The sequence below is a fragment of the Mchenga conophoros genome, linkage group LG3, assembly GCF_057382185.1.
Source record: "Mchenga conophoros isolate Kocher_MC1m ecotype Shallow Benthic linkage group LG3, M_conophoros_male_GT1.1, whole genome shotgun sequence".
Taxonomy (NCBI): Eukaryota; Metazoa; Chordata; class Actinopteri; order Cichliformes; family Cichlidae; genus Mchenga; species Mchenga conophoros.
Window position 1 is genome coordinate 30,772,892 of NC_140528.1, and position 27,815 is coordinate 30,800,706.

Sequence of the window (27,815 nt, forward strand, 5' to 3'; positions counted from 1 at the left end):
TTTGGTGCTGGTCTGTGGGTCGACTCTGACTGATTTTTCTTGGTCTGCCACTTCGAGCCTTAACTTGAACTGAGCCTGTGGTCTTCCATTTTCTCAATATGTTCCTAACTGGAAACAGACAGCTTAAATCTCTGAGACAGCTTTCTGTGTCCTTCCCCTAAACCATGATGGTGAACAATCTTTGTCTTCAGGTCATTTGAGAGTTGTTTTGAGGCCCCGATGTTGCTACTCTTCAGAGAAAACTAAAAGAGGAGGGAAACTTACAATGAACCCCCTTAAATACTCTTTCTCATTATTGTATTCACCTGTGTATGTAGGTCAGGGGTCACTGAGCTTACCGAGCCAATTTAAGTTCCAATAATCAGTTCTAAAGGTTTTGGAATCAATAAAATGACAACAGTGCCCAAATTTATGCACCTGCCTGATTTTGTTTAAACAATTATTGCACACTTTCTGTAAATCCAATAAACTTAATTTCACTTCGCAGATATCACTGTGTGTGTCTCCTATATGATATATTTAACTGACATTTTTTATTGTAACAACCAACGATTTATACAGGAAAATAATGACTATTAACAAGGTTGCCCAAACTTTTGCATCCCACTGTAATATAGTTTCATACTGAAGTTGGACTTTGCAGTGAGCTGACATGATATGACATGATCATACTCACAGCTGTTCCTATTATTATATCCTGTTTCAAACATGAGAGTATTTCTTGCTTTTTTTGTTTTTATTATTGAAAGGTCTTAAATTTCAGAGTCAGCAACTAAGATCAGGTTTTCCTTGAATCCCCGATGTGGATCGCTCACTGAGTGTTTGTGGTTTACCTCTCAGAATGACTGAAGTCCACAACAAGATGATGATCGAGGAAGAGGAAGTCAGGTCAAGATTCCCATCTGTGAGGAGTGACTGGTCCAAAGATAGCAATCCAAACTTCAGTAATGAACCAGTGAGGTAAGAGAACCGTTATGAGCTGTTTTAATTTAATTTAATTCAATTCAATTCAATTTTATTTATATAGCACCAAATCACAACAACAGTCGCCTCAAGGCGCTTTATACTGTACAGTAGATACAGAAAAAAGCCCAACAATCATATGACCCCCTATGAGCAAGCACTTTGGTGACAGTGGGAAGGAAAAACTCCCTTGTAACAGGAAGAAACCTCCAGAACCAGGCTCAGGGAGGGGCGGGGCCATCTGCTGCGACCATTTGGGGTGAGAGAAGGAAGACAGGATAAAGACATGCTGTGGAATTCAATTCAATTCAATTTTATTTATTATAAATTGTAATTTGTAATTTACAATTACATTGTAAATTACATTACAGTTACATTGTGTATCACAATTGTAATGTAAAGTGTTTGTAGTTTGTAAAGCTCTGTCAGTAGCGTTTTTTGATACGGGCGACATGGGCGGTTGCCCGGGGCGGCATTGTGGTGGGGGGCGGCATCACGGGCATCGGCAAAAAAATAAAAAAATTGCTCGTACTCATGCTGCCCCAACATCAGCCAGCCATATTGGGAATGGCATAGGCACCGATCGGTTTTCTATCGCCCATTTGCTGGGAGTAAGGGCGCCCTGCATTTGCGAGGTGCGTCTGCTGCTTGCGGCACAGGGAGGAGAGGGCGGGGCGGCGGGGGATTCTCTGGCTGGCTGGAGCAGCGTCTAATAACCAACTTGCAAGATAAAACAAAATAAAACAAACCAACAAACATGAAAACACAAGACATTATAATACAGACTTATAATTTGCACTGATGTTTTTTGGAAATTCTGTACGCTAAAAGTGAGCGCGAGAGCCCTCGGTGCGCCTGCTCACTGCTGAAGTCAAAGTAAACTTTGTTGTCATCTCCGCTACTTACAGTCCAGCATATAGAGAGACGAGACGACGAGGCTCCTGTTACAGCAGTGCAAGTAAACAAACAATAAATATAAGAAGAGTAATGTAGAATATATATACTGGAAGTGCTGGGTATACAAGTCTGGCCTAAGTCAATTCAATTCAATTTTATTTATATAGCGCCAAATCACAACAAAAGTCGCCTCAAGGCGCTTCATAGATGCAGAGAAAAACCCAACAATCATATGACCCTCTATGAGCAAGCACTTAGGCGACAGTGGGAAGGAAAAACTCCCTTTTAACAGGAAGAAACCTCCGGCAGAACCAGGCTCAGGGAGGGGCGGGGCCATGTGCTGTGACCGGTTGGGGTGAGAGAAGGAAGACAGGATAAAGACATGCTGTGAAAGAGAGACAGAGGTTAATAACAGATATGATTCAATGCAGAGAGGTCTATTAATACATAGTGAGTGAGAAAGGTGACTGGAAAGGAAAAACTCAATGCATCATGGGAATCCCTGGCAGCCTACGTCTATTGCAGCATAACTAAGGGAGGATTCAGGGTCACCTGGTCCAGCCCTAACTATATGCTTTAGCAAAAAGGAAAGTTTGAAGCCTAATCTTAAAAGTAGAGATAGTGTCTGTCTCCCGAATCCAAACTGGAAGCTGGTTCCACAGAAGAGGGGCCTGAAAACTGAAGGCTCTTCCTCCCATTCTACTTTTAAATACTCTAGGAACAACAAGTAGGCCTGCAGAGCGAGAGCGAAGTGCTCTAATAGGGTGATATGGTACTACAAGGTCATTAAGATAAGATGGGGCCTGATTATTTAAGACCTTGTATGTGAGGAGCAGGATTTTGAATTCAATTCTGGACTTAACAGGAAGCCAGTGAAGGGAAGCCAAAACAGGAGAAATATGCTCTCTCTTTCTAGTCCCTGTCAGGACTCTTGCTGCAGCATTTTGGATCAGCTGAAGGCTTTTCAGTGAGTTTTTTGGACATCCTGATAATAATGAATTACAGTCGTCCAGCCTGGAAGTAATAAATGCATGAACTAGTTTTTCAGCGTCACTCTGAGACAGGATATTTCTAATGTTAGAGATGGTGCGCAAATGGAAGAACGCAGTCTTACATATTTGTTTAATATGTGCGTTGAAGGACATGTCCTGGTCAAAAATGACTCCAAGGTTCCTCACAGTGTTACTGGAGGCCAAGGTAATGCCATCCAGAGTAAGAATCTGGTTAGATACCATATTTCTAAGCTTTTCAGGGCCGAGTACAATAACCTCAGTTTGATCTGAATTAAGAAGCAGAAAGTTAGCAGCCATCCAGGTCTTTATGTCTTTAAGACATTCCTGCAGTTTAACTAATTGGTGTGTGTTATCTGGCTTCATGGACAGATAGAGCTGGGTGAAAATGTATGCTATGTCTTCTAATGATGCTGCCTAAGGGAAGCATGTATAATGTAAACAGAATTGGTCCTAGCACTGAACCTTGTGGAACTCCATAATTAACCTCAGTGTGTGAAGAGGACTCTCCATTTACATGCACAAACTGGAGTCTATTAGATAGATATGATACAAACCACTGCAGCACAGTACCTGTAATACCTACAGCATGTTCTAATCACTCTAATAGGATATTATGGTCGACAGTATCGAACGCTGCACTGAGGTCTAGCAGGACAAGCACAGAGATGAGTTCACTGTCAGAGGCCATAAGAAGATCATTTGTAACCTTCACTAAAGCTGTTTCTGTGCTGGTTTGGAGGAAGTAATTATTGAAGTTAACTCCGATAGATCGATTGGAGAAAAAGAGTCTAACTTAACATCAATGGTACTAAAAGTAGCTGTAGATAATATTACATCTGTGGGATGATTATTGGTAATTTTTTCTGTAATGATTAAAATTTTATTTGTGAAGAAGTTCATGAAGTTATTACTAGTTAACGTTAAAGGGATGGTTGGCTCAATAGAGCTCTGACTGTTTGTCAGCCTGGCTACAGTGCTGAAGAGAAACCTAGGGTTGTTCTTATTTTCTTCAATCAGTGATGAATAGTAAGATGTTCTGGCTTTGCGGTGGGCTTTCTTATAAAGCAGCAAACTATTTCTCCAGGCTAAATGATGATCTTCTAAATTTGTGTCACGCCATTTCCTCTCCAGCTTACGAGTCATCTGCTTTAGGCTACGTGTTTGAGAATTATACCACGGAGTCAGGTACTTCTGATTAGAGGCCTTAGTTTTCACAGGAGCTACAGTATCCAGTGACATGAGGAGGTGAAATTCTTAACAAGATAATCGACCTCTGTTGGGGTAGCGTTCAGATAGCTGCTCTGCTCTATGTTAGTACAGGTCATTGAAGATGATAACAGTGGGTGGATTATATTCTTAAACTTAGTTACATCACTTTCAGACAGACATCTACTGTGATAAAGTCTACTCTCCACTGCTGCGTAATCAATTATTGTAAATTAAATGTTATCAGGAAATGATCAGACAGGAGAGGGTTTTCAGGAAACACTGTTAAATGTTCAGTTTCTATGCCATATGTTAAAACAAGATCTAGAGTTTCCTGCCTGTGGCCATCTCCCTGTACAACGCATCCACTTAACACACTGGTTACTGCTACAACTACACGTTTCTTTTCCAGCTATTTATTAATAAGTGACTTATGTGTGTGTATGTGTGTGTGTGTGTATATATATATATATATATATATATATATATATATATATATATATATATATATATATATATATATATATTAGGGGTGCAACGATACACAAAATTCACGGTTCGGTTCGATACTTTGGTGTCACGGTTCGATATTTTTTCGATACAAAAAAAAAATGTTCATGCCTTTTTAATTTGTCATTTATTAAAATTATAAATATATATTTTAACACAAAAGTACAGTTTTTAAATTTAACCCTAACCCTTGTGCGTGTTGTTTTTTAGCTCGTCATATTGCAGCCACAGAAATTCTTTTGTCCATGAAACCATAAAGCTGCACTTTCTTTTTGCCTTATAGTCTGATTTGTCATAACTTCTCCGTTTTGTGGTAAGCTTTTCTTTGGCTGTCACTTCTTCACCCTGACCTGTCTTATTTGGCTCAGCAGAACTAAAATATATATCTGTCTGTGAAGGTTCTCAATCATCCAGGTCATCGTAGTGAAATATATATCCTGCCGCACTCACATAAGCTCAGCGATTCTCTGCGCGATCAACCTCTCACATGTTTAAGCTGCGGGAGATTTCACTTGTCATGTTTGCATAGTAAGCTAACAATTAATAAGACGATGTCAGAGGAATTGGTGCAGAAATTATCACCACTCACAGATCAGTGCTGTCGCTCTCTATACACAGTTCGCGCGATTGCAAAGTGAAAGCAAAAAAACAAGCGCAAATTCAAACACGATTTCAATATGTCACATATTGACAGTGGCTCACCCAATGACATAATTACCCAGCTACATTTCTGAAAGAATGCAAAAGCATTGACATATATTTTTCCTTCCTACAATAGCCCGACAGGCAGGGGAGAGATAGCCCCGGGACGTCGGGCTAGCGATATTGCGAGCCCTGTATCTGATGGAGGAATCACTCATCTTTGGAAAAGAGAGTTTATTACAGAGAAATGTCTCTTTCCAAAATAAAAGCTATACTATCCATTTCTTCTGGGCTATATTCTCAGCAGCATATTAAACATATCAGGTCTCCATAAGGAGAATCCTGTGCTAACAGCTGTCTAAATGACTCGGCTAAAGTTTGTAGCATGCATGCTTGTTGTTTTTGTCTTTGCACTAGGATGATGTCGGTGTAAATGTGCAGTCATATTCGTTGTGTTCCCACTAGTGCTTTCAGGTTAATCTCGTTGAAATAACCTTAACGCCACAACACGGCAAATCTCCGTTAACGAGCTACCCTATACAGAGGGGCTAGACGGCCAACACGTTAACGAGCTAACTGCGCTAACACACTAGTTCCCACCCATGTAATTGAGCATTGCGTGGCACATCCAACATACTGTTTTACTTTAGTCCATGACTCGCTTACCTTCAGGGTCATACGTCACATGAAAACCAAAATAATTCCAAACGCCAGATCTGAATGAGGGTGGGGAGGTCCACTTCTGTCTCGCTAGCTTGCCCTGCGCTCTTCCTTCTGACCATCCTGTCTGTGTTGAGTGCTCAGTGAATCTGCATTTGACTACTCCGCCTAGGCTCGAGAGTGCAGCCTAGGCGGAGTAGTCGAACGCAGATTACAGATATAGATAGATAGATAGATAGATATATGGAGAGCCGGAGGTGTGGCGCCTGATCTGGCATCCCACACCTCCCCGCCGGATCAGATTGGAAGGAAGCTCTACCTGGCTGCTGCATCCCAGAAAAGGGAAAAAAGAGCAGAGGGGAGAAGAGCGGAGCATTTTTACAGTCCTCTGTTAGGTTTCTCTACCAAGAGGTTAACTGCACAGCCCTCAAGAGGACCTGAGACAGCTGTATCAGTTAAACTGGGTAAAAGTACTGCTAGGTCGTTATCCTGTGAACTAATTCTTCGTGATTCCTCCACAGAGCAGACCAGGAGAGCTCAGATGTTCCCAGTGGTCAGTCTGCTGAGCAGCATCAAACACCGCTGGTCTCCATATTCATGGTCTGTACATGTAAAACAACTACTTTTACATCTATTGTGTTCACAATCATCTCCATGCTGCTCTTTGTAGAGATCTGATGTTTGGCTCCATGATTTCAGTCTGATTGGCTCATTCATAAAGTATTCTGTTCCAGCTGCTGGAGGACAACATCATCACTTTTGTGAAGGACGAGCTGAAGAAGATCCAGAAGGTTCTGAGTCCAGATTACCCAGAATGCTTTGAGAGTCAGAGGGAGGATGAGCGGAAGCAGAGCAGCAGAGAAGCATTTGTGAAGATAACACTGGACTTTCTGAGAAGAATGAAGCAGGAGGAGCTAGCTGAATGTCTGCAGAGCAGTGAGAGGATTTTTTAAAATTTAAGCTGCTGGATGAATCAAACATTTAGTAATGTTTTAAGAGATGGACCAACATGTATTCAGTCAGTTATTGGGGACATTTTCTAAAACATGAACTGATTGTTGACAATGTCTTTTTTACTATTATTATTCAGAGCTTCAAGCTGCAGTTTGTCATCGTAACCTTAAATCTGCACTGAGGAAGAAGTTCCAGTGTGTGTTTGAGGGGATCGCTAAAGCAGGAAACCCAACCCTTCTGAATCAGATCTACACAGAGCTCTACATCACAGAGGGAGGGACTGCAGAGGTCAATGATGAACATGAGGTCAGACAGATTGAAACAGCATCCAGGAAAACCGACAGATCAGAAACAAGAATCAGACAAGAAGACATCTTTAAATCCTCACCTGGAAGAGATGAACCAATCAGAACAGTGCTGACAAGGGGAGTGGCTGGCATTGGGAAAACAGTCTTAACACAGAAATACACCCTGGACTGGGCTGAAGACACAGCCAACCAGGACATCCAGTTCATATTTCCATTCACTTTCAGAGAGCTGAATGTGCTGAAAGAGGAAAAGTTCAGCTTGGTGGGACTTGTTCATCGCTTCTTTACTGAAACCAAAGAAGCAGGAATCTGCAGCTTTGAAGACTTCCAGGTTGTGTTCATCTTTGATGGTCTGGATGAGTGTTGACTTCCTTTGGACTTCCACAAAACTACAATCCTAACTGACCCTAGAAAGTCCACCTCAGTGGATGTGCTGCTGATAAACCTCATCAGGGGGAAACTGCTTCCCTCTGCTCGCCTCTGGATAACCACACGACCTGCAGCAGCCAATCAGATCCCTCCTGACTGTGTTGACATGGTGACAGAGGTCAGAGGGTTCACTGACCCACAGAAGGAGGAGTACTTCAGGAAGAGATTCAGAGATGAGGAGCAGGCCAGCAGGATCATCTCCCACATCAAGACATCACGAAGCCTCCACATCATGTGCCACATCCCAGTCTTCTGCTGGATCACTGCTACAGTTCTGGAGGATGTGCTGGAAACCAGAGAGGGAGGACAGCTGCCTAAGACCCTGACTGAGATGTACATCCACTTCCTCGTGGTTCAGGCCAAAGTGAAGAAGGTCAAGTATGATGGAGGATCTGAGACAGATCCACACTGGAGTCCAGAGAGCAGGAAGATGATTGAGTCTCTGGGAAAACTGGCTTTTGATCAGCTGCAGGAAGGAAACCTGATCTTCTATGAATCAGACCTGACAGAGTGTGGCATCGATATCAGAGCAGCCTCGGTGTACTCAGGAGTGTTCACACAGATCTTTAAAGAGGAGAGAGGACTGTACCAGGACAAGGTGTTCTGCTTCATCCATCTGAGTGTTCAGGAGTTTCTGGCTGCTGTTCATGTCCATCTGACCTTCATCAACTCTGGACTCAATCTCCTGGAAGAACAACAGACAGCCTCCCAGAAGTCTGAAACAGGAGAATCTGCAGAGAAGTTCTACCAGAGTGCTGTGAACAAGGCCTTACAGAGTCCAAATGGACACCTGGACTTGTTCCTCCGCTTCCTCCTGGGTCTTTCACTGCAGACCAGTCAGACTCTCCTACCAGGTCTGCTGACACGGATAGGAAGTAGCTCACAGACCAATCAGGAAACAGTTCAGTACATCAAGAATAAGCTCAGTGAGAATCTATATGCAGAGAAAAGCATCAATCTGTTCCACTGTCTGAATGAACTGAATGATCGTTCTCTAGTGGAGGAGATCCAACAGTCCCTGAGATCAGGAAGTCTCTCCACAGATAAACTGTCTCCTGCTCAGTGGTCAGCTCTGGTCTTCATCTTACTGTCATCAGAAAAAGATCTAGATGTGTTTGACCTGAAGAAATACTCTGCTTCAGAGGAGGCTCTTCTGAGGCTGCTGCCAGTGGTCAAAGCCTCCAACAAAGCCATGTAAGCAAATATATACTTATTCCTTTACTTTTAAAATGTTTATTATTGGTGGGTGGAACCAAAGATCTCCAATGTGGACTCATCAGACTAAAGCACAGATTTCCACTGGTCTAATGTCCATTCGTTGTGTTTCTTGGTCCAAACAAATATCCGTTTTTTAGACCATTCATTTCAGTCGAGGCTCCCCAGTATATCTCTGACCTGTTGAAACCTCATGCTTCATCCCGAGCACTTAGGTCGTCAGGTCAGAGGTTACTTGGTGGTCCCACGTACTAGGTTTAAAACACGTGGGGATCGAGTTTTTCAGGCACTGATACTTGCACAGTTTAACATGAGGTTTCTAAAACTGAACTAGAGTCAGAAATTTGGCACCAAGAAGAAATAGTAATCAAAGTTACAGTATAATTATCTGATGATGGGGAAGCATCTTGTGATTTTTATTTGTGAAATGTGCTATATAAATAAATTTTACTTACTTACTAATAGGGGTGGGCGATATAAACAATATACGATAGAAACTATATAAATTTGGCCAGCTGTACTATTCCCATGTTGTTGCAGTGTATTAATAACTAACCTCGTATTGTGGATGAATAATCTCAGTTGTTCTCCTGACGTTTGCCCCGTGTATAGCATCCTACTATACGATTGCATTTGTCCCTAACCACCAGAATCCCTCACGTTAACTTTTATTGATTGGAAAAAAAGTTGGTGTTCATCCTCCAGCTTCACTGTGCTAATGTTATGCTAACACAGCTGTGTCGCTAGCACGACACACACGTAGCACAACATTATATACCAGGTAGTCCAACTTCAGTAACCCTACAAATGCCACTGCTGTTTAATTTTCTGTCTTCATTTATGTTGGAAGTGGTAGCAGAGCTGTACGTTTTAATTAGTTTCAAAAATCTCTCAGTCAGAACATGGTATGTCATGTTTAGGTGGAAACTAGCGGGCTAACTTCCTGTTAACGTCTAACTCCGTTAAATTTAATAAATTTTGTTTTCATGGATGCATGGATGTTAAACTTAATTGTTACACCTGATAAAGCAGCAACGCTGATGATTTTATTAAAGATGAAATAATTTAGACCGTTTTTAACTCTTAGTGTTCGTTTGACTTTGGGACCTGAAACGGACGGAGTTTTGGACCCAGATTGCTCCGCAAAGCTCCTCACTACGGCAGCCGTAATGCTCTGACAATCCATCAAGCAGTGCGGCTTACCAACGTTGTACTAAAACATTTTTAACAGATTTCTGCACGCCAAAATCGGTTCGAGGTCAGTAAGAACAACCAGACTTCATACATAAGGCACACTTGATTTTTGAGAAAATTAAAGGATTTTAAGTGTGCCTTATAGTGTGGAAAATATGTTATACAGAAGAAAAGAATATATCGCGATATATATGTTACCGCACATGCTTCAAATTATATCGCGACATGAATTTTAAGCCATATTGCCCAGCCCTACTTACTAATTAATTGTACTAGTTGCTCAGTTGCTTTTCCGTTTAGAGGTATAATGGTGATTTAATGAGCAATTTTTTCCTGACATTTTAGGTTTTTTGTTAACAAGGACATCTCTTGTACTGATTTTTGTTTCTTTTCTCTTTAGACTGAGTGGCTGTTTCCTCTCTAAGAGAAGCTGTGAAGCTTTGTCCTCAATTCTCAGCTCCCAGTCCTGTAGTCTGACAGAGTTAGACCTGAGTAACAACAATCTGCAGGATTCAGGAGTGAAGCTTCTTAATGCTGCTCTGCAGAGTCCACATTGTACACTAGAAAGTCTGAGGTCAGATTAGTGAATATTTTATTTATTTATGTTGAATTATTTTAGCTGAAAAGTAAAGATCTTTTTTTTGTAGCTTAGCATTTTTAATATTCCTTAGTAACAGTAACCTGCCACATTTCTGTTTAAAATAAGGCAAAATTTTCAACCATTTCTGAAATATTAAATGTTGCCAGTAGTAACTGCTGATTGCATCATCAATTGTTATAAAGTCAGTGTTTGTTTGTTTGTTTGTTTGTTTTTTTGTCAGACTGAATTGCTGTAACCTCTCAGGGAAAAGCTGTGAAGCTCTTTCATTAGTTCTAAGCTGCCCGTCCTCCTGTCTAAGAGAGCTGGACCTGAGTGACAATGACCTTCAGGATTCAGGAGCCAAATATATTTCTGCAGAACTGCAGAGTTTGCATTGTACTCTGAAAACTCTGAGGTCAGTGTTTAGTCCTTTTCACTCCATATAATTTGTAATTTGTATCATATTCTTACTTAAAAAGCTAAGTCTTATACAATTTTAGACTCTGAATTGCTGTTTATAAATATTTTTGTAAAAGTTTGTAAAAATTAGTCTTGGAGGGTTTTTTTTCCAGATTATGTCCTTTAATGAGCATACTAAAGATTAATATAGTACTAACTTCCTGTGATTAGTATTATTACAATTTAAAACATCTTAGCCTATAATAGCCTTGGAAAAACCTGAATCACACACTTACTATTTTTAATAATAATAATGATTACTTTATTTATGCCCGTGGGGAAATTCCTCCAATCATGGAGCCGCCAATCTACCTACTGAGCTATCCCTACCCCTGACTGATATATTGCATTATTTGCAGGTTGTCCTAAAAGTTCCATGAAAAGCTTTAAGCTGATCCAAATTGCTGCAGTGAGAGTACTAAACTGGTGATGGCCAGAGGGGCCGATGGCGCGATATGGCAGCCTCGCTTCTGTCAGTCTGCCCCAGGGCAGCTGTGGCTACAACTGTAGCTTGCCTCCACCAGTGTGTGAATGTGAGAGTGAATGAATAGTGGTATTGTAAAGCGCTTTGGGTGCCTAGAAAAGCGCTATATAAATCCAATTCATTATTATTATTATTATTAAAAGGGGCTAAATGGAGAGAACATATTTCTCCCATATTAGCTTGTCTCCATATATCCATATGTCCTCATATCTGATACTCCTACATTACCCTATTGCGGCACTTCACTGTCAGACAGCTGGTTGACCTCTGGTTCCTTGAGTTTCTGAAAGTAAAATGGGAGGTGCTCCCTTCAGCTATCAACCTCCTCCCTGGTGAAACCATCTCACAGTTTTGAATGAAAAGATAGACATTCTCTCTACTTATAAGATTAGACAGAAGACATTGGTTTATGATAAAGCAAGTGAGGGAAAAGTCAACCCTCCCTAACCCTGGAGGTCTTTTCCTGGGAAAAATGAGTTCCTCCTTCCAGCTGTAGCCAAGTACTGCTCAGTAGGATGAGTGTGATTGTTCATATATGTTCTGTGATATTGTAGGGTTTCCTGCTGTACAACTTGAGACAACTGTTGTTGCTTTATAATGCTTACTCAGTTGGAATGAATAAGGGTCCTTTTATCTGGAAAAAATGAAACCCAAGACCAACCTTCACTGAAGTGTTCATTGATTGATGTTTGTTTTGTGTGTCTGCAGTCTGTCAGGCTGTCTGATCACAGAGGAAGGTTGTACTTCTCTGGCCTCAGCTCTGAGCTCCAACCCCTCCCACCTGAGAGAGCTGGACCTCAGCTACAATTATCCAGGAGACTCAATAGTGAAACTGCTGGCAGCTGGTCTGAAGGATCCACAGTGGAAACTGGACACTCTCAGGTATGGAGAGAATGTCTGATAGAGGAAGAAGAGGTGGAAACATTTCCCATGTCCTTCTCTTATTTCCTGTTTGTTTCGTGCAGATGTGAAATGAACAATCATTTATAATACATTTTATAAATGTAATATATAATACATATATAATAAGTTTTTCCTTTGCACACAACAAAAACACTCTTGTAACTGATCAAGTAGGGATAGTAATGTTGGAGGCCTCCAGCGAGAGCTTCTCCATTAACAAGCTGTATATATCTTAGTATATTTAACAGTGCAGTACTATGGTTCTTTCCAGTTACCCCGATTCAGGTTAGACTAATTTCTGTATAGATAGGCGGAGGACATATTTATCCTAGCTCAGTACAAACACTGGAAACAGGATAAATTGTTACACTTTGTTAGATTCTAATATTATTTCATGTCATGTTATACCCCGAATTAAAGATTGTGAATTATTATGTAGTTTTAGTTTGCATTATTCTCCTGAATTAGAAGAAGCTGATAACTATTACATTAGTTAAACTGATTTGCATTACATTAAATTGCTGACTTGTTGTGAATGAATGATATTGTTTTATGATGCATTATACTGCTGAGTTATAAGAAATACTGTTCGCAGAAAGTTATTGTCTAATTTGCCTGATTAGAAGAGAACAGAGTGTGCTGGAGTTTTCTGCCCCATCTCAGCAGGAGCAGATAAACGGGGAGCCAAGGTCGTAGCTTAGGCGCTGTGTGAGAGAAAGCATGTGAATGTTTAGGTTTTATGATAAGGTGGAGGCACCAGAGGCTATAAAAGTTTGAGCAATGCTCCACCATTTTGAGATTTTGAGGCTGTCTGCATCAGTGTCCATCTCCCACGCGTGTGATCATTAAAATCATCGTTTGACTCAACCCGACCGGACCAGTGTTGTTATTGTGGGTTTTTCCTCTGGTGTCCATCCCCAATATTTTTGAACCTTAACAGCTTGGGGGCTCGTCCTGTGGTATTGGGGTGGAATTTAAAAGTTTGGACGGTCCGAGGTTGTCGAACGGACAGGCACGAGCCAGTGGTCTGATGTGAGTGGACAAAAGCCGGCTTATCTAAAGGTAAGGCACTACCTGTTGAATTATTTCCAGGTAGTGCCTTACTATTTGAATTATTTCCAAAGTGTGCCAAATTGGATATGACTAAATTAAAGTTTTTTGGGGTTGTATGGAAGCCCCAAACGCAATTTCATTGTTCTTGACAATGACAATAAATAAATAAATACTAAATACTAATACTCACTGAAATTACTGGTAGAGTGTCTGTTTTGATTTTGATGAGAATCACCGTGTGTTATGCAGTTAAAGTTGCTTAAGAGTATTTAATGAAGTTGAAGAAATATGAACGTAATAATGTTGGGTTTGAGTCCCTGGATATTGAGTTAAAGGCTCAGGTAGTTTGGTAGGGAATTGGCTATGTGTTGTTATAGAAATTAGGTCAGAAACTGTTCCCAGAAGTAACAGATACTGTTTAATTGATTACAAAAAAGTTAACTTTCTTCGGTCGGACCCGTTATGATAAATTTGTCAAAATCGGTTAGGTGAAAATTATTATAGGACGGCACTGGAAGTTGCTAAGAAGCGCATAGCCCGGAGGTTACGCTCCCTCCTGGCCGTGGACGCGCAGCTTTGACCTGTCGTCGAACAGGGATAGTTCAGTTTGGCTTAGCTGTGGGGTACAGGGCATCTCGAGATTAAGCTAGGAGTTACCGAGTCTCCTCATCGTTGAAAACGGTGTCATGTGCTTGTTTGGACAAAGTTAAATTGAGTTAGGGACTTTAGAATTTAGGCCAGAGACTGTGGAAACAGATACTGGGATAAAAGAGATAAAAACCACTGAACAAAAAAATTCGGTATAAACTGACAACTACAGGGAGATGTCAACTAAAACTAATTCCACAAATTAAGGATTACAGACTTCAGACTTGTGAAGGGACGGTAGTAGAGGTACTGAGCAACAGCCTGTATAGTTCCTCTTGCCTGTTTCTGGAAGCTTCTGACAAAGAAACCAGCCAGTGCTTGTGACCAGTTGGAACTGGATGTGAGGGTGCAGAAAGTGTTGCTGCCTTCTGGAAAGTGTGTCTAACGACCTGATGAAGAAAGTGAAGAAAACATCAAAGACTGAGCAGAAGAAACTGGCAGAGGAAGTTTTTCACAAGTTATCTGTGTACAGGAAACATGATTTAAGCCAAGGTTAGATTTAGTTGTACATAGGCTTGATGTTGCTGTTGAAGCATCTGGCAATAGGAATATGGTTAGGTAGGGAAGCTCTCACTGTAATAAACCTTTAGAATCCTCGCAAAAAAAACTACAAGTTCACTGTTTTAAAAACATCAAAATGCCTCAAGAGTAAGAAGATAATGCTGTGTGGACACTTAAGTGCTCACATTGTACTCTGGGGAGGACAAAGAACAGATGGAAATGGTGAGGTGATTGGGCAGCTTATAGATAAGAAGGAATTAGTCAGTCTGAATGAACAGGGACTCTGGTCACTGTCAGCTTAGGGAAAGAGTCTTTACTGGATTTAAAATCAGGATCAAGAAACACAGCAGGTTTAATATTTAGTATTTACTGTTATATTCCCATAGATCATCGTGATGTTGTTTATTGTGTTGCTCTTTTTTTTCTGCTTGTTTTCTCTTTTTTCTTTCTCAACAGGTGATCCAGGTGATTGATATATGCATTTTTTGTCTGCTTATTTTGTTGGTTTTTGTTTTTTACCCTTTATCCCCGTCCCTCTTCCCCACTGTTTTTCTTTCCCTCTTTCTTTCTCCCCTTTCTTTTCCCCAGTAATTCTGATGGCAAAAGAGCCAAACGGGACGGGCCAAAAAACCCCCAAAAAGACAGAGCACAGCAGGAATTTAGAGCTGGGAAGTTTACCAGGAAGCAATAGTGGCAATTGATCACAATCCCATTACTTGTAAAATAGGACTTACAGCTGATTAAGAAAGAGTGAGGGGAAAAGAAAGGTGGAAGTTTGATGAGGCTTAGCGGTGAATATTTAAGTCTAACATTAAGCATGGGTTAGATAATGTTAGGATGGAGGAGGACAGAGATGATATCCATGAAAGCTGACTAAGCACAGAATAAATGCAGTTCAGGAACCTGCTCCAATGAGTAGCTAAAGAGTACAGAGGATGATGGTGCCATAGTGAGATCAAGAACGTAACACAGCAGTACTGGACAGAAACAGCTTTCAGGCAGCTTAAAAGAAGCACAATATAAAAAGCTCAGTAGTAGAGAGGAAACCGTTAGGAAAACTAAAAGTACATACTTGCAAGTACTTGCTACAGTACTTTAGGAAGAACTACACCAATTCAGAATGCACGGAGTACAGTTAAGAACATATATGGAGTCGGGAAACAACAACACTATCCAGTATTAGTAGATCAAGGAGCTACAGGAAGTAAGCAGCTACAGGAAAAAGCAGAGATCCTGGTTAAAGAATTTTATCAGTAATTGAAGTGATGAAGAGACATGTGAGGAAAAAAATGAAGGAATAAGATTGAAATGTTGAACCAGGAAAATCCTGGAGAAGAGGATTGTTCTAATAATCAGTTTTCAGTGTGTAAATTAAATGCATGAAAATGACTTCCCCTGAGAAAGATCAGGTGTGTTAGAGGATGGATTGAATGCTCTGCTGCTCTTTTACAATAAAATATGGCAGGAAGCTGGAAAGAAGCTCTAATAATTCCAATTGTGAAACCAAGGAAAGACCTCACTAAGGCTACATTTACACTGCAGGTCTTAATGCTCAATTCCGATTTTTTGATCAATTCCGATTTTTTGATCAAATCCGATTTTTTTGTCTGCTTGTTCACACTACAAATAAAATGCGACAGCAAACGTGCTCTAGTGTGAACGCTCAAAGCGGCCCGCATGCCCAAAAGAAGACGTGACACACAACGCGCTCTGTTTAGACCCAGAGCAAACAATATTGTTTGACTGATGGCCCTTAATATAAAGACTTCGGACTTCACGTCTCCCAATTTTTGCTTTAAGTTATTTTGTTATTTATATAATAATGTAGATAACCTAATAATGATCCTTATTGCTGTTTTAGAGGAGCGGTGCTTCAAAGGATAGTTACAGATTTCTGTCAGAATCTGCAGATTATGCAGTACAAATTAACGTTTCTCCAACGTTGTCTTCCCAGCAGTTTCACCGGATGGCCAGAAAGCGTTCGCGATGTCTTATCGGGCGCTTCTCCGGCGCTGATAATTGGTGTCTGTCTTGTGTCAGTGACGTAAAAGACGGATTTAATGCGACTTGACCATTCAAACAGCAGTCGCTTTCTGAAACATCGGATATGTATCGGATTCAGGACCACATACGAAAGTGACCCAGATCGGATTTGACCCGTTCACACGGTCATACCATGATCGGATATGGGTCGCATAAGGTCAAAAAAATCGGATTTGATGCGCTTTCGCCTGCAGTGTGAACGTAGCCTAAGACCACAGGTTATAGGCCTGTAACTCTAATTTCTTATCTAGGGAAAGTCATGGAAAGAATGGCAGTGGACAGACTGATGTATGTGACTGAAAGAAGGCACCTGAAAGAAGTGTTTTCACCTTTTCAGGAGGGGGAGGAACACCATGGACCGAGCAGTCTGCTTAGAATCAGAGATAAGGAAAGCTCAGGGGAATAATGGATTAGTGGGGGCAGTTTTTGGATATAGGATGTAGACTACAGACCTTAAGAGTGGAGAAGTCTGTTTTTTAGAGGAGACATGTCAGATACACCTGTGTAGACTTGGACAGGTAAATGCATTAGGAGATAAGGTGTTGCTTTTATTAGCCAGCTTAAATGATGGAAAATGAATGAGTTGTTCCTGGTTAATATTTTGTGTTTGCAAACAGTATCACATACCCAGGCCTAATCTGTACATACATCCAAAATATACTGATTTTATTGGAGGATAATCCACTAACATGTTTTAATGCACAAGTTCATGTGATTTCTGTGCCCGACTACTGCCGGACTTTGTCTGTGGCTTGCTGCTGATAATAAAAAGTTAAATTTAATGCAATTCAATTTTATTTATACAATGCTAAATCACAAGAACAGTCACCTCAAGGTACTTTATACTGTAAGGTAGACCATAAAATGATCAGAATCAGGATACTTTATTAATCCCTAACGTAATTATGTGGCTCCAATTGCTCCAAGACAACAATAGTAACAGACTGAGCTAATTAAATAAAAGAATTTATTACAAAACACTTACAAAATATAAGAAATGGCTCTAATATGTAAACATTTTTGACATTTGATAAATAAAGTGGAAACATAAAGTATAACCTGATAACATCTGTGGACAGGTACTGAGAACTTGTGCTGATCAGCTGAGTGGGATTTTTCACTATATCTTCTCACTTTCTTTAGAGCTACAGACAGTACCTAAGATTTGGAAACATGCGATCATTGTTCCTGTTGCTAAGGGCAGTTCTCCTAAGGCACTGAATGATTTTAGGCCTGTGGCTCTGACTTCTTTAGTGATGAAGACATTTGAGAAGATAATTAAGAAGGAGATTTTAATGCAGGTTGAACACCATCTTGACCCCTTCCAGTTTGCTTATAGAGCAGGGAGAGGTGTGGAGGACGCTGCTGTCACACTCCTGCATCTCTTGTATAAGCATCTTGAGGCCCCCCACACCCATGCAAGATTATTATTTGCTGACTTTTCATCTGCATTTAATACAATTCAACCCCTCTTACTTGCTGACAGGCTTTACAATCATTTCAAGCTTGACACTAGTCTGGTCGGCTGGGTGACAGATTTTCTGACTAATAGGTCACAATGTGTGAGGGTGAATCGTGTCTTTTCTGATGTGCTCTCCTCCTCTACTGGATCACCCCAGGGTTGCTGCCTCTCCCCCCTTCTGTTCATTCTGTACACAAATGAGTGTCGCAGCAATCTCACAAACAGACACATCCTGAAGTTTGCTGACGACACAGTAATCGTCAGTCTTCTAGTGGGGGACGAGTCAGGCCATGGACAGGTTGTAGATGATTTTGTGAATTGGTGTGATGAGTCCTTCCTCTCACTTAACGTGTCAAAAACTAAAGACATGATTATTGATTTTACGAAGTCCTCTTATAGCTCATCACCCACTATCATTAAAACTGCCGATATTGGGATCGTTGAGAGTTATAAATATCTAGGTGTGGTACTTGACCATAAACTGTGTTTTGAATCTCATGCTGATGCCACTACTAAAAAAGTTCAACAAAGACTGTTCTTTTTAAGGAAAATGAGATCTTTTAATGTCTCATCTGAGATGTTGTCTTTGTTTTATAGAAGTTTTATCGAATCTGTGATGTCTTTTTGTATCGCTGCCTGGTTTGGTAACCTGACGGTGAAGAATAAGAATCGGTTGGGACTTCTGGTAAAAACCGCTAGCAAAATTTCAGGCCGCTGGCAAGATGGACTTTTGGCCATTTACAATAGAAACGTGCTTAGAAAGGCTCATTCTATTATTAATTGTGTGAACCATCCACTTCACAGTGAGTTTGAGTTGTTGCCTTCCGGCCGCCGTTTTAGAGTACCTCCGAGGAGGACTAAAAGACTCCAGGTCTCTTTTATCCCTACTGCGTCTTGTCTCCTTAATGGCAAATAATTATCCTTGAATTTTCTATCATTATTATTGTTATTATTGTTTTATAGTATTGTTCTGTTGTTCTTATCCTCCTGCTGCTAAACTAATTTCCCCTTGTGGGACAATAAAGAAAAATTGAATTGAATTGAATTGAATAATCTTATGTAAAACATTAGGAGCTATATATAGGCGGTGCAAAATTTTGTTCTGGGTTTCTAGCAGGGGGTTGCAAGTGAAAGTAGACCTAAGTATATTAATGGCTGCTTTCCAATCCTCCTCTGTGTATTGATTATTAAGATCTTCCCATTTTTGAATAACACGACTGTACAGCTACTATGAGCATACAGTAATGAGTAAAAAGTAGAAATAAAATGAGTTTGGTCCTTTATCATTTCTTTTTGTTGCAGACAACTAAACTCCACAGTGGAGATGGTTGTTTTGTTTTTGTTTTTACCTGTCCTGTCTGGCACTGGAACTTGAAGGGACAACAGTATTAGCATTAGCGGTTAATGCTAATTCACATCAAAGTACCATTAGCTGCTAATGGCAGCTTACTTAGCATTAGCTAGTTACACTTTTCTAACACAAGGGAAAAGGGTATTAGTGTTAGCTATTCACATTGTTAAAAAGGAAGGAAAAACAATATTAGCATCAGTGGATAGTGTTAATTCATTTCAAATTTGCATTAGCTGCTAACGGCGGCCTACTTAGCATTAGCTGCTGACATTGTTAATAAGCAAGGGAAAACGGTATTAGACGACTAATACTAATTCACCTCAAATTGACATTAGCCGCTAACAGCAGCCTACTTAGCATTAGCTGCTAAGATTGTTAGAAAGCAAGGGGAAAAGGTGTCTGAAGGTTCTCAGTCATCCAGGTCATCGTAGTCTAAGGAGTTTGGAAAGAAAAGCGTCTGGACTTCTTTAGGTTGCTTGAAAGGGAAGGTATTATCATTAGCTGTTTTTTCACCTTAAATTAGCATTAGCTGCTAATGGCAGCCTACTTAGCATTAGCTGCTCACATTGTTATAAAGAGACGAAAAAAGGGGGTATAAAGGTCGTGTCCAAATTCATGGGCTGCATCCTCCTGAGGCCGCATTTGTAGACCGATTACGTCACAGCGACGCGCCGAAGGCTGTCCAAATTCGTAGACTCCTCCGAATGCAGTCGACAAATGCGTCCTCCTTTTCCCCGAATTTGAAGGATGGGTCGGGTGTATCCTTCATGGCCTACCATATCCCAGAATTCATAGCGCGGCCCAGCCAAACTCCAGTTTCCAACAATGGCGGCCGCTACTAAGTTTTAAAATTACTCATACTAATCTTTCTGGGTCACAACATAAACTTTTAACATATTTTCAGGCAAGAAAGTAGCTATGTAAACATCAAATATCTGCTCGTTTTATCAAGATATCGCATATTTGCAAAAGTGCTTCGACGTTTTCGGAGACGTCTACCCACCAGCTCGATAGCTAGCCGGGAGCTCGAGGGTTACTGATGCGGCCGAGAACGGCACAACTCCCGGCACATCATTTTCAGATCACCGCGGACTTTCGCTGCTCGGGTTAAACGTAATATATAAGTCACTTAGACAACCTAAAAATGTTATTGTTGGGCTTTTTTCAGTGTTTTGTTTGTTCGTGAGTAAATCGGTTTGGCTGAGATTAAAGTTATTAGATTAGATTAGATAAAATAAAACTTTATTAATCCCCCGGGTGGGTTCCTCCTTGGTTTTTACACAGCTGACTAAACGTGAAACGGAAAACTGATTAAACAGAAGTATGAGACAGTTGAGAATTTACGCCAGTGTCCTGTTATACTTTAGATAGCAAGGATTAGACGGCTGAGTTTATTAAACTCCACCGAGACAGCGGTGACGCTAATCAGAAGGCTAGACCGTCCAATTTCACGGCCGTTTACTTCCGGCCTACCCGATCTTCTGAGGACCCGGCCCACATAGACCGCGAAGGCCGGGTCCTCAGGAGAATGCAGCCCATGAATTTGGACACGACCAAACATTAGCTGCTAATGCTTATTCACCTCAAATTAGCTTTAGCCACTAATGACAGACTACTTATCGTTAGCTACTCACATTCATATAAAGCAAGGAAAACTGTCTTGTCATTAGTTACTAATGCTAATTCACCTCAAATTAGCAATAGAAGCTAACAACGCTAATCAGAGCTGTTAACCCTGCTAATCAGATGATAATATTCACATGACTCAACTCCTTAACTGTTATTGGTTGTGTCAGACGAGCTGTTCAGTTACCATGGTTGCGTGAGCTCTGCTTTATGTTGTCGGTGTGTACAGTACTGTATAGATGCACAGTAACAACAATGACACCAAAAGGAAAAAAAAACAGCTGGCAGCAAAGGCAGGGAGGTGTCCTTTCCAGCTTAACAGAAGAGGAATATAAAGATAGTGAAGGTGACAGTGTGAATCAGTCATATTTCATTTAATACAGGGTGTACTGACAGATCCAGGATCAGTCCAGTCATCAGCAGTTTGATCCACATATGGATTGAAGTGTATTTGTGAAAATGTTGGACTGTTCCTTTATCAGTGTCTAACAGTATGTGTATGAGAGCCATGTAATGTCCATGTGTGCATGCTGAAAGAGACTGTGCTGGTCTGACCCCCCTTCTCATTTCAGGGTGGAGCCTGCTGGAGTCCGATGGTTGAGACCAGGTCTGAGGAAGTGTAAGTGTGTTTTTATTGGGATTCATTCACATCTCTGATGTGAGGAGTCATCATCAAAGTGTCAATCAATAAACAGATGATGGATCAATAACTGCAGCTGGATTGTGTTTGTTCTCTCCATCAGATTCCTGTCAACTCACAATCGACACAAACACAGTTCACACAAAGCTCAGACTGTTTGACAACAACAGGAAGGTGGCACGTGTGGAGGAGATTCAGTCATATCCTGATCATCCAGACAGATTTGATGTTTATCCTCAGTTTCTGTGTAGAAATGGTCTGACTGGTCGCTGTTACTGGGAAGTCGAGTGGAGAGGAAACATTTATATATCAGTGAGTTACAGACAAATCGGAAGAAAAGGAAACAGTGAAGACTGTTTGTTTGGACACAATGATCAGTCCTGGAGTTTGCACTGCGCTGGTGATGGTCCTCGTTGTGTCTGGCAAAATAAAAGATACACATCCATCTCCTCCTTCTCCTCCTCCTCTGTCTCTAACAGAGTAGCAGTGTATGTGGACTGTCCTGCTGGCACTCTGTCCTTCTACAGAGTCTCCTCTGACACTCTGATCCACCTCCACACCTTCAACACCACATTCACTCAAACTCTTTATCCTGGATTTAGGTTCAATCCTGGTTCCTCAGTGACACTGTGCTGAGTTGAGTGTAAAGAGTGTTGTTCTGTTAGAGAAACACTCTGACTGTTGAACAGGTAGTTCAGTCTGTACATGTCTGTCTCTTTCAGTCAGAAACGCATTTTCAGATTCATGGATATAATCAGTTGATGTTTTAAACTGTTCTAAATGATATTATGATGTCAGTAGACTCCGGAGAATACACAGTCCTAGTCTTGTTAGACCTTACCTCAGCCTTTGATACAGTCAACCATCCTGATAAACAGACTGAGAGACCTGGTTGGGATGTCTGGCTCTGTTCTAGACTGGTTTTCATCTTATATATCTGAAAGGAGTTTTAGTGTGTCTGCAAACCAGATCATGTCGGAACCTACAGAGTTGTTGTGTGGAGTTCCTCAGGGCTCTGTGCTGGGACCTATTCTGTTTTTAATATACATTCTTCCTTTAAGTCAGATAATACAGCAGTTTCCTGAAGTATCATCATCTTTTTGCTGACGATATTCAGCTATATTATTCGTTTAAGCCTGCTGAAGCTCATAAGCTCTCCAATCTGATTGACTGTTTAACCAACATTAAACAAAAACATGAAAGGGCTAGCCCGCTGTGATCAGGAGATATTTTATTTTGTATTCTCATAATCAGTTATCATTGATTAATCATTTACCATTGTGGAATCTGATGATAGTATAATCTTTGTTTTATATCTATGGTAATCTGAGTAAAGATTAATGTATGCAGGTTATCATCATTGTAATCAAGTCTCAAATGGTATCCACAGCATTGTATTCACCGTCCATAACTGGAGGGTCCAGCAGGACCTTGTTCTAATTCATTTGCAGGCCTACATCAGAACATGCACATAGAGAGTTATGTAAACACGCACGTTCACCCTTATTTACACAGGGAGGTCATGTCAGGACATTCTCTAGTTGGACACACAGGCTCACAGAACTGCACAACATGACATGTCACACACTTGTTTTTCTCTAAAGTATCATCTGATGTTTGTATAAGGAGAACTTTGGACTATGGGGAGACTGTTATCATTTCCAGTAAGGTCTAACTGTGTGATGTCATCATGGGTTATATAAGGATGGGGAACGGTCCACTCTTTGGAGATCTGTGGCTGTACGCTTGTCTTCCCATGCTTCTGTCTTAGAAGTGTGTAATAAAGATCACTATTCTGACATCTACTGAGACCATGCAGTCGTTTGTCTTCTCCTCAAAACTCGAATCATGACATTTCTGGTGCCGAAACCCGGTTTGGGGGGAGACTAATGGAGCCTGGCTGACGGTCTAGTGGTGTCAGACGGACGGCCAGGAGCTACACTGAGTGATGGGCCCCGAAATATGAGAGGTAAGCACCGCCTGTTGATGGATCTCCAAAGGTGCCGAATTGGAAATTGAGCGCTAAATTAAAGGTTCACTCAGTGCGGCTTCTGTTCTGTCCGGGGTGATTTTGGGGTAATTAGTGTTAAAGGCAGGGAATAGTGAACTGAGTAAATGTATTGCTGTTTATTGTGGGAAGCGAATTTTGAGTTAAGAGGTTATATGAGGTTAAAATAATACGGTTTAAGGTGTGTGGAAACCGATGTGGGTGGCTGGATGCCAGCAGTCACCTGGTTAGTGTAGGGTATTTGGTTTAATCGATTAGCAGAGACGCGGTCTCGGGCGTCAGGTAATTAAACGGGGGGGCTGAGAGCTCACCGTGAGGCTTTTAAAACAAGTAAATTTATTTAGGACTGGAGACGCGGTCTCCTAGGAATGTAGTTCGTCCAGCAGGTGGCACTGACCCCTAATCGCGGACGCGTGGTTAGGTTTTAGCCCGGAGTTGGCCTTCCGCGGGGATTCGGACTCCCGTCAAAAAGGCTAGACAATCAATGGGTGATTGTCTTATACTGCATTTTTTGATCGACAGGGTCGCGGACCCGGCCGTGACCTTTTAACGTGGCTGCCTTGTGAGTTTTAAGTATAGCTGAAGGCGTGGGTTTGGTACCAGCGCCGGACGTGGAGCTCCCTGCCAGCTGCGGGAAGCGGTTATAAATTAATTAGGACTTAGGAATTCGAGCGCTCTCGGGGTGGCGTCCCCGAGACGTGTAATTGATCAGCAAGAGCGCGGCTCTGGGCTGAAAGAATGCTTTTAAATTGGTCAAAAAGTTAGGTGTAACCTCTTCTGGCATATGACGTCTATGCGGGCCCGTGTGTATATAGAATATAAATTACCCGTGTGTGTGTGAATTTAAGAGTGCAAATTGTAGAAACTGTCTTGTGTTGTTGAATTTCTTCTGTGTGGATCCAGAGTGTGAAAAAAACGAAAACGCCTTTCTCTTCTCTCGCTGTTAGAGAAGAGGAGAGTGTGTGTGTGTATTTCTCCTTGGGAGAAAGGAGGGGTTGTGTGGTGCTGCGCGGTAGCGGGCACACGCGCGCGAGTACGAGCGGAGTGTGTGTGTGTACAGCTGCGGCCCTTGGTTTCATCTCCCTATTTCTCCATTTCTGTCCTTCTGAGCTTCTTTTCGTTAGGTGAAAGGGGGTCTCAGAGGTATGGTTAAAAGATTTCAGTATATTAAATAAACTAAACCTTGTAGTCTTGTGTTTGTGATTTCCTAATGTGACTATGGTTTAATAGAATTCCATGAGTAATGATCCCTTGTGTAAAACTCCCGTAAGGTAGGAGTGCCGGGATAAATATCTTGACAAAATTTGAGAACTTTGTGTGATTGCTGGGAGATTTTTAGTTGGGTCGTATTTCCTTCTCTACCTGGAAAAGGCAGAGATCTGTGCTTTATTTGATGTTGTGTATATAAAGTCTTTTAAAAGTTGGTTGAGTCTCTCGTATAAGGAGGGAAAACGGTGCATGGTAGATTGTCTGGATTATTTTTGTATGTGAAAACTTTGTAGTTGTTAGGGAAGTGAATGTGAGAGTGAATTTTCGCTGGCTTTGCGTGCTTAAAACTGTTGCAGTAGACGTTTGTGAAGTTTTGTTGTGAAAGGACGATTAGAGTGTGTGTGTGTGTGTGTAGGTGTGTCTGTGAGAGAAAGACAAGGTGGGGGCCGAGTGCTGTGTGTGTGTGACTTTCTGCATGACAGAAGAGGAAGGAGAAGTAGGTCAGTTGATTTTCTGTGAAATAATAATAGTCAAGGAAAAGGGAAAACAATAAAGTGTGGAAGTGTGAGTGAGATATTGTCTCTGACTGGGGAAGCAGTGAGAGTAGAGGTCACCATATTCCCCTGCTGGACACAAGAGAGAACATGATTTGGAGTGTTGTGGAGGAAAATGATTAGTAATAACATCAAGCAGTTTTTGTGTTTGCAGTCAAGAACATATGAAATTTTTACTTGTGGGGTTTAAAGTTAGTAAAGAGTTAAATCTACCCTCCTCAAGACTAGGAGTGAGTGATAAATACGGGAAATGAAGCAGGATTGATAAGGTCTTCAACTGATGCTTGGGTCAGTTCAATAATATAGGCAGTTATGCTTATACAAATACTAAGTGTATGTTTAGTGTATTCATACAGGTGGTTTTTTCTTAACCTGGAAACCTGAGTACGGCAGCAGAAAACAGGCCAAGCTTTGGCTCAAAAATTCACGGCAGGACACCAGACACCAGACAAAAAGAGGGAAGGCAAGTTTTAGGCAAGTTTTTCTCGCTGAACTGCTCTGGGTGCTGTGTCCCTGAATCTCACCAGTGTTAACCTCTGGCGGAAGACATGGAAAAAAGGAAAAGATGTTCCTGGTAAATGACTGAAACAAATAAAACCACACACAACCAGAGAAAGGTATGAGAAGTGTGAGGAACAGACACATGTGTGTGTTAGAGAAATGCCTCATTTGAGAAAAAGTTAAAATTAACCCATATACAGACGCACCCATACATGCAATGAAGAAACAGCTTACATACATGTGCACGTACATGCAAGGTTAAAGTAGCGACACTTAACATACACCTGTTTTTAAATGATATAGTTTATCCACTACTGACAAATAAACTCTCTGGGTTGCAGGACAACAACTTAACGTCAAAAGACAAAGATACTGGTCTGATGATTAAGTGAGGACACGACAAATTTAGTGGTTAAAAGGGTCGAATTGGGACATGTTTTTGTTGATTGTTTAAGACAAATGACTACTGAATGGTAGAAAATTCCTTTTTAGGTTTCTAAACAGGATCTTAAGAATTTTAACACGTACCTGTGTTGTCCTGCCAACTTGGGGGGTTATGAGTTGATTATATGGTAAGAAAAAACAAAAAGGGGGGGAGGAGGCCCAGTTGTTTCTCCCCTCTCTGGATAACACAGCCAACACAACACAGTCAGCACAACATCATTTTCCTGTTCGCCTGTTTTGTTTTGTTTTTGTTTTTTCTGAAAGCCGAAGCTGACCTGGACTCCTACCCTCCCCGCTATCATCGTTGCCCTCTCCGCTACCATCTTTGACCCTTTGACCCCTGAAGGCCACAGCAGCTGGACTCACAACAACAACTTGAGCTGTGACGAGACGCGCATTAAGCCCGGAGGAAAAGGGAGGGTGAGCAAAAGAATGCTGACCTCTGAGAAGAGCCGAACAGCAGAGCTGCAGAAGGCCGTGGAGCAAAGTAAAGACAACATAAATAGACTCCGATCTGACGTGGAAGGAAAAGACTCTGAGGTTTTTGCCCTCAGTAAGAGCTTAAGGCATCAGAGCAGAAACTGAGCATGGCTCCGGAGGAGCTGGCTGCTAATTGAACCCATCACTCAGACTTGGAGTCCCACATACAGGACTTGAAATCAGGCGGAAGCTTGCTGGAGCAGGAGGTCGCCAGACCTGATGCAAAGCTCCAACAGCAGGAGCAAGCCCTGAAGGAGCTACAGAAGCAAAAGGGTCAAGTTACAAGGAGAAGATGCAGGCAGCTGCAACAACGGATGCAAACAGACCCAAAGAGGAGGGCAGGACCTCAGGGCATGCTTCAGGCTGCTGGTTTACCTGAACTACAGAACAGGAAGGTGATGAACACAAACATACACCAACACACAAACACACACTTCTGCATCCGCCGACTTAGAATGAAGAGAAACACACACATGAACACTTATGCACTCGTTGAGTGAGTGAAAACTGATACACACCCATGCACCAAAATCAAAATGTTGATTCAATTCACTAAGAAGTGACACACAATGCTCCAGCTGCTGCAATGAAGAATGCTTTATTAACAAAGGCTCAATGCTGCACACAACAAATCCAAATACAGAATCTGTTACAATAATAAGCCCAGAGGGCATTTGTGTGGTTTGGGGAGCAGAGTCCAGAGCAGTTTGGTTATGAAAACGATGCCCGTGTGAGATATCTGGGGCTTAAGGCCTCGACTCAATTGTTTACTGTACACTAAAAAGAAAAGAAAACAGCCTGAGCAGTGGTGCAGAGTGAAGACGATGAATTAACAGTGTGAGTCTTATTTCAGAGCGCCACATCATTGTGATGGAGAT

At 41.4% G+C, this 27,815-nt stretch overlaps 2 protein-coding genes across 2 annotated transcripts; both read left to right on the plus strand.

Moving 5' to 3' along the window:
- Positions 1 to 575: 575 nt before the first annotated feature.
- LOC146578116 (NACHT, LRR and PYD domains-containing protein 3-like) lies at positions 576 to 23,546 on the plus strand. Its single transcript, XM_085268601.1, has 9 exons — positions 576 to 960; positions 6,413 to 6,491; positions 6,626 to 6,827; positions 6,982 to 8,776; positions 10,392 to 10,565; positions 10,813 to 10,986; positions 12,223 to 12,396; positions 21,674 to 21,720; positions 21,845 to 23,546. The coding sequence occupies exons 1-4, from the start codon at positions 842 to 844 to the stop codon at positions 7,518 to 7,520; spliced, it is 939 nt and encodes a 312-aa protein (XP_085124727.1). The 5' UTR covers positions 576 to 841; the 3' UTR covers positions 7,521 to 8,776; positions 10,392 to 10,565; positions 10,813 to 10,986; positions 12,223 to 12,396; positions 21,674 to 21,720; positions 21,845 to 23,546.
- LOC146578117 (protein NLRC3-like) lies at positions 7,501 to 23,546 on the plus strand. The gene is made up of 6 exons (XM_085257636.1): positions 7,501 to 8,776; positions 10,392 to 10,565; positions 10,813 to 10,986; positions 12,223 to 12,396; positions 21,674 to 21,720; positions 21,845 to 23,546. Exons 1-6 carry the CDS (start codon positions 7,689 to 7,691, stop codon positions 22,375 to 22,377), a joined length of 2,190 nt encoding a protein of 729 aa, XP_085113762.1. The 5' UTR covers positions 7,501 to 7,688; the 3' UTR covers positions 22,378 to 23,546.
- Positions 23,547 to 27,815: the final 4,269 nt, after the last annotated feature.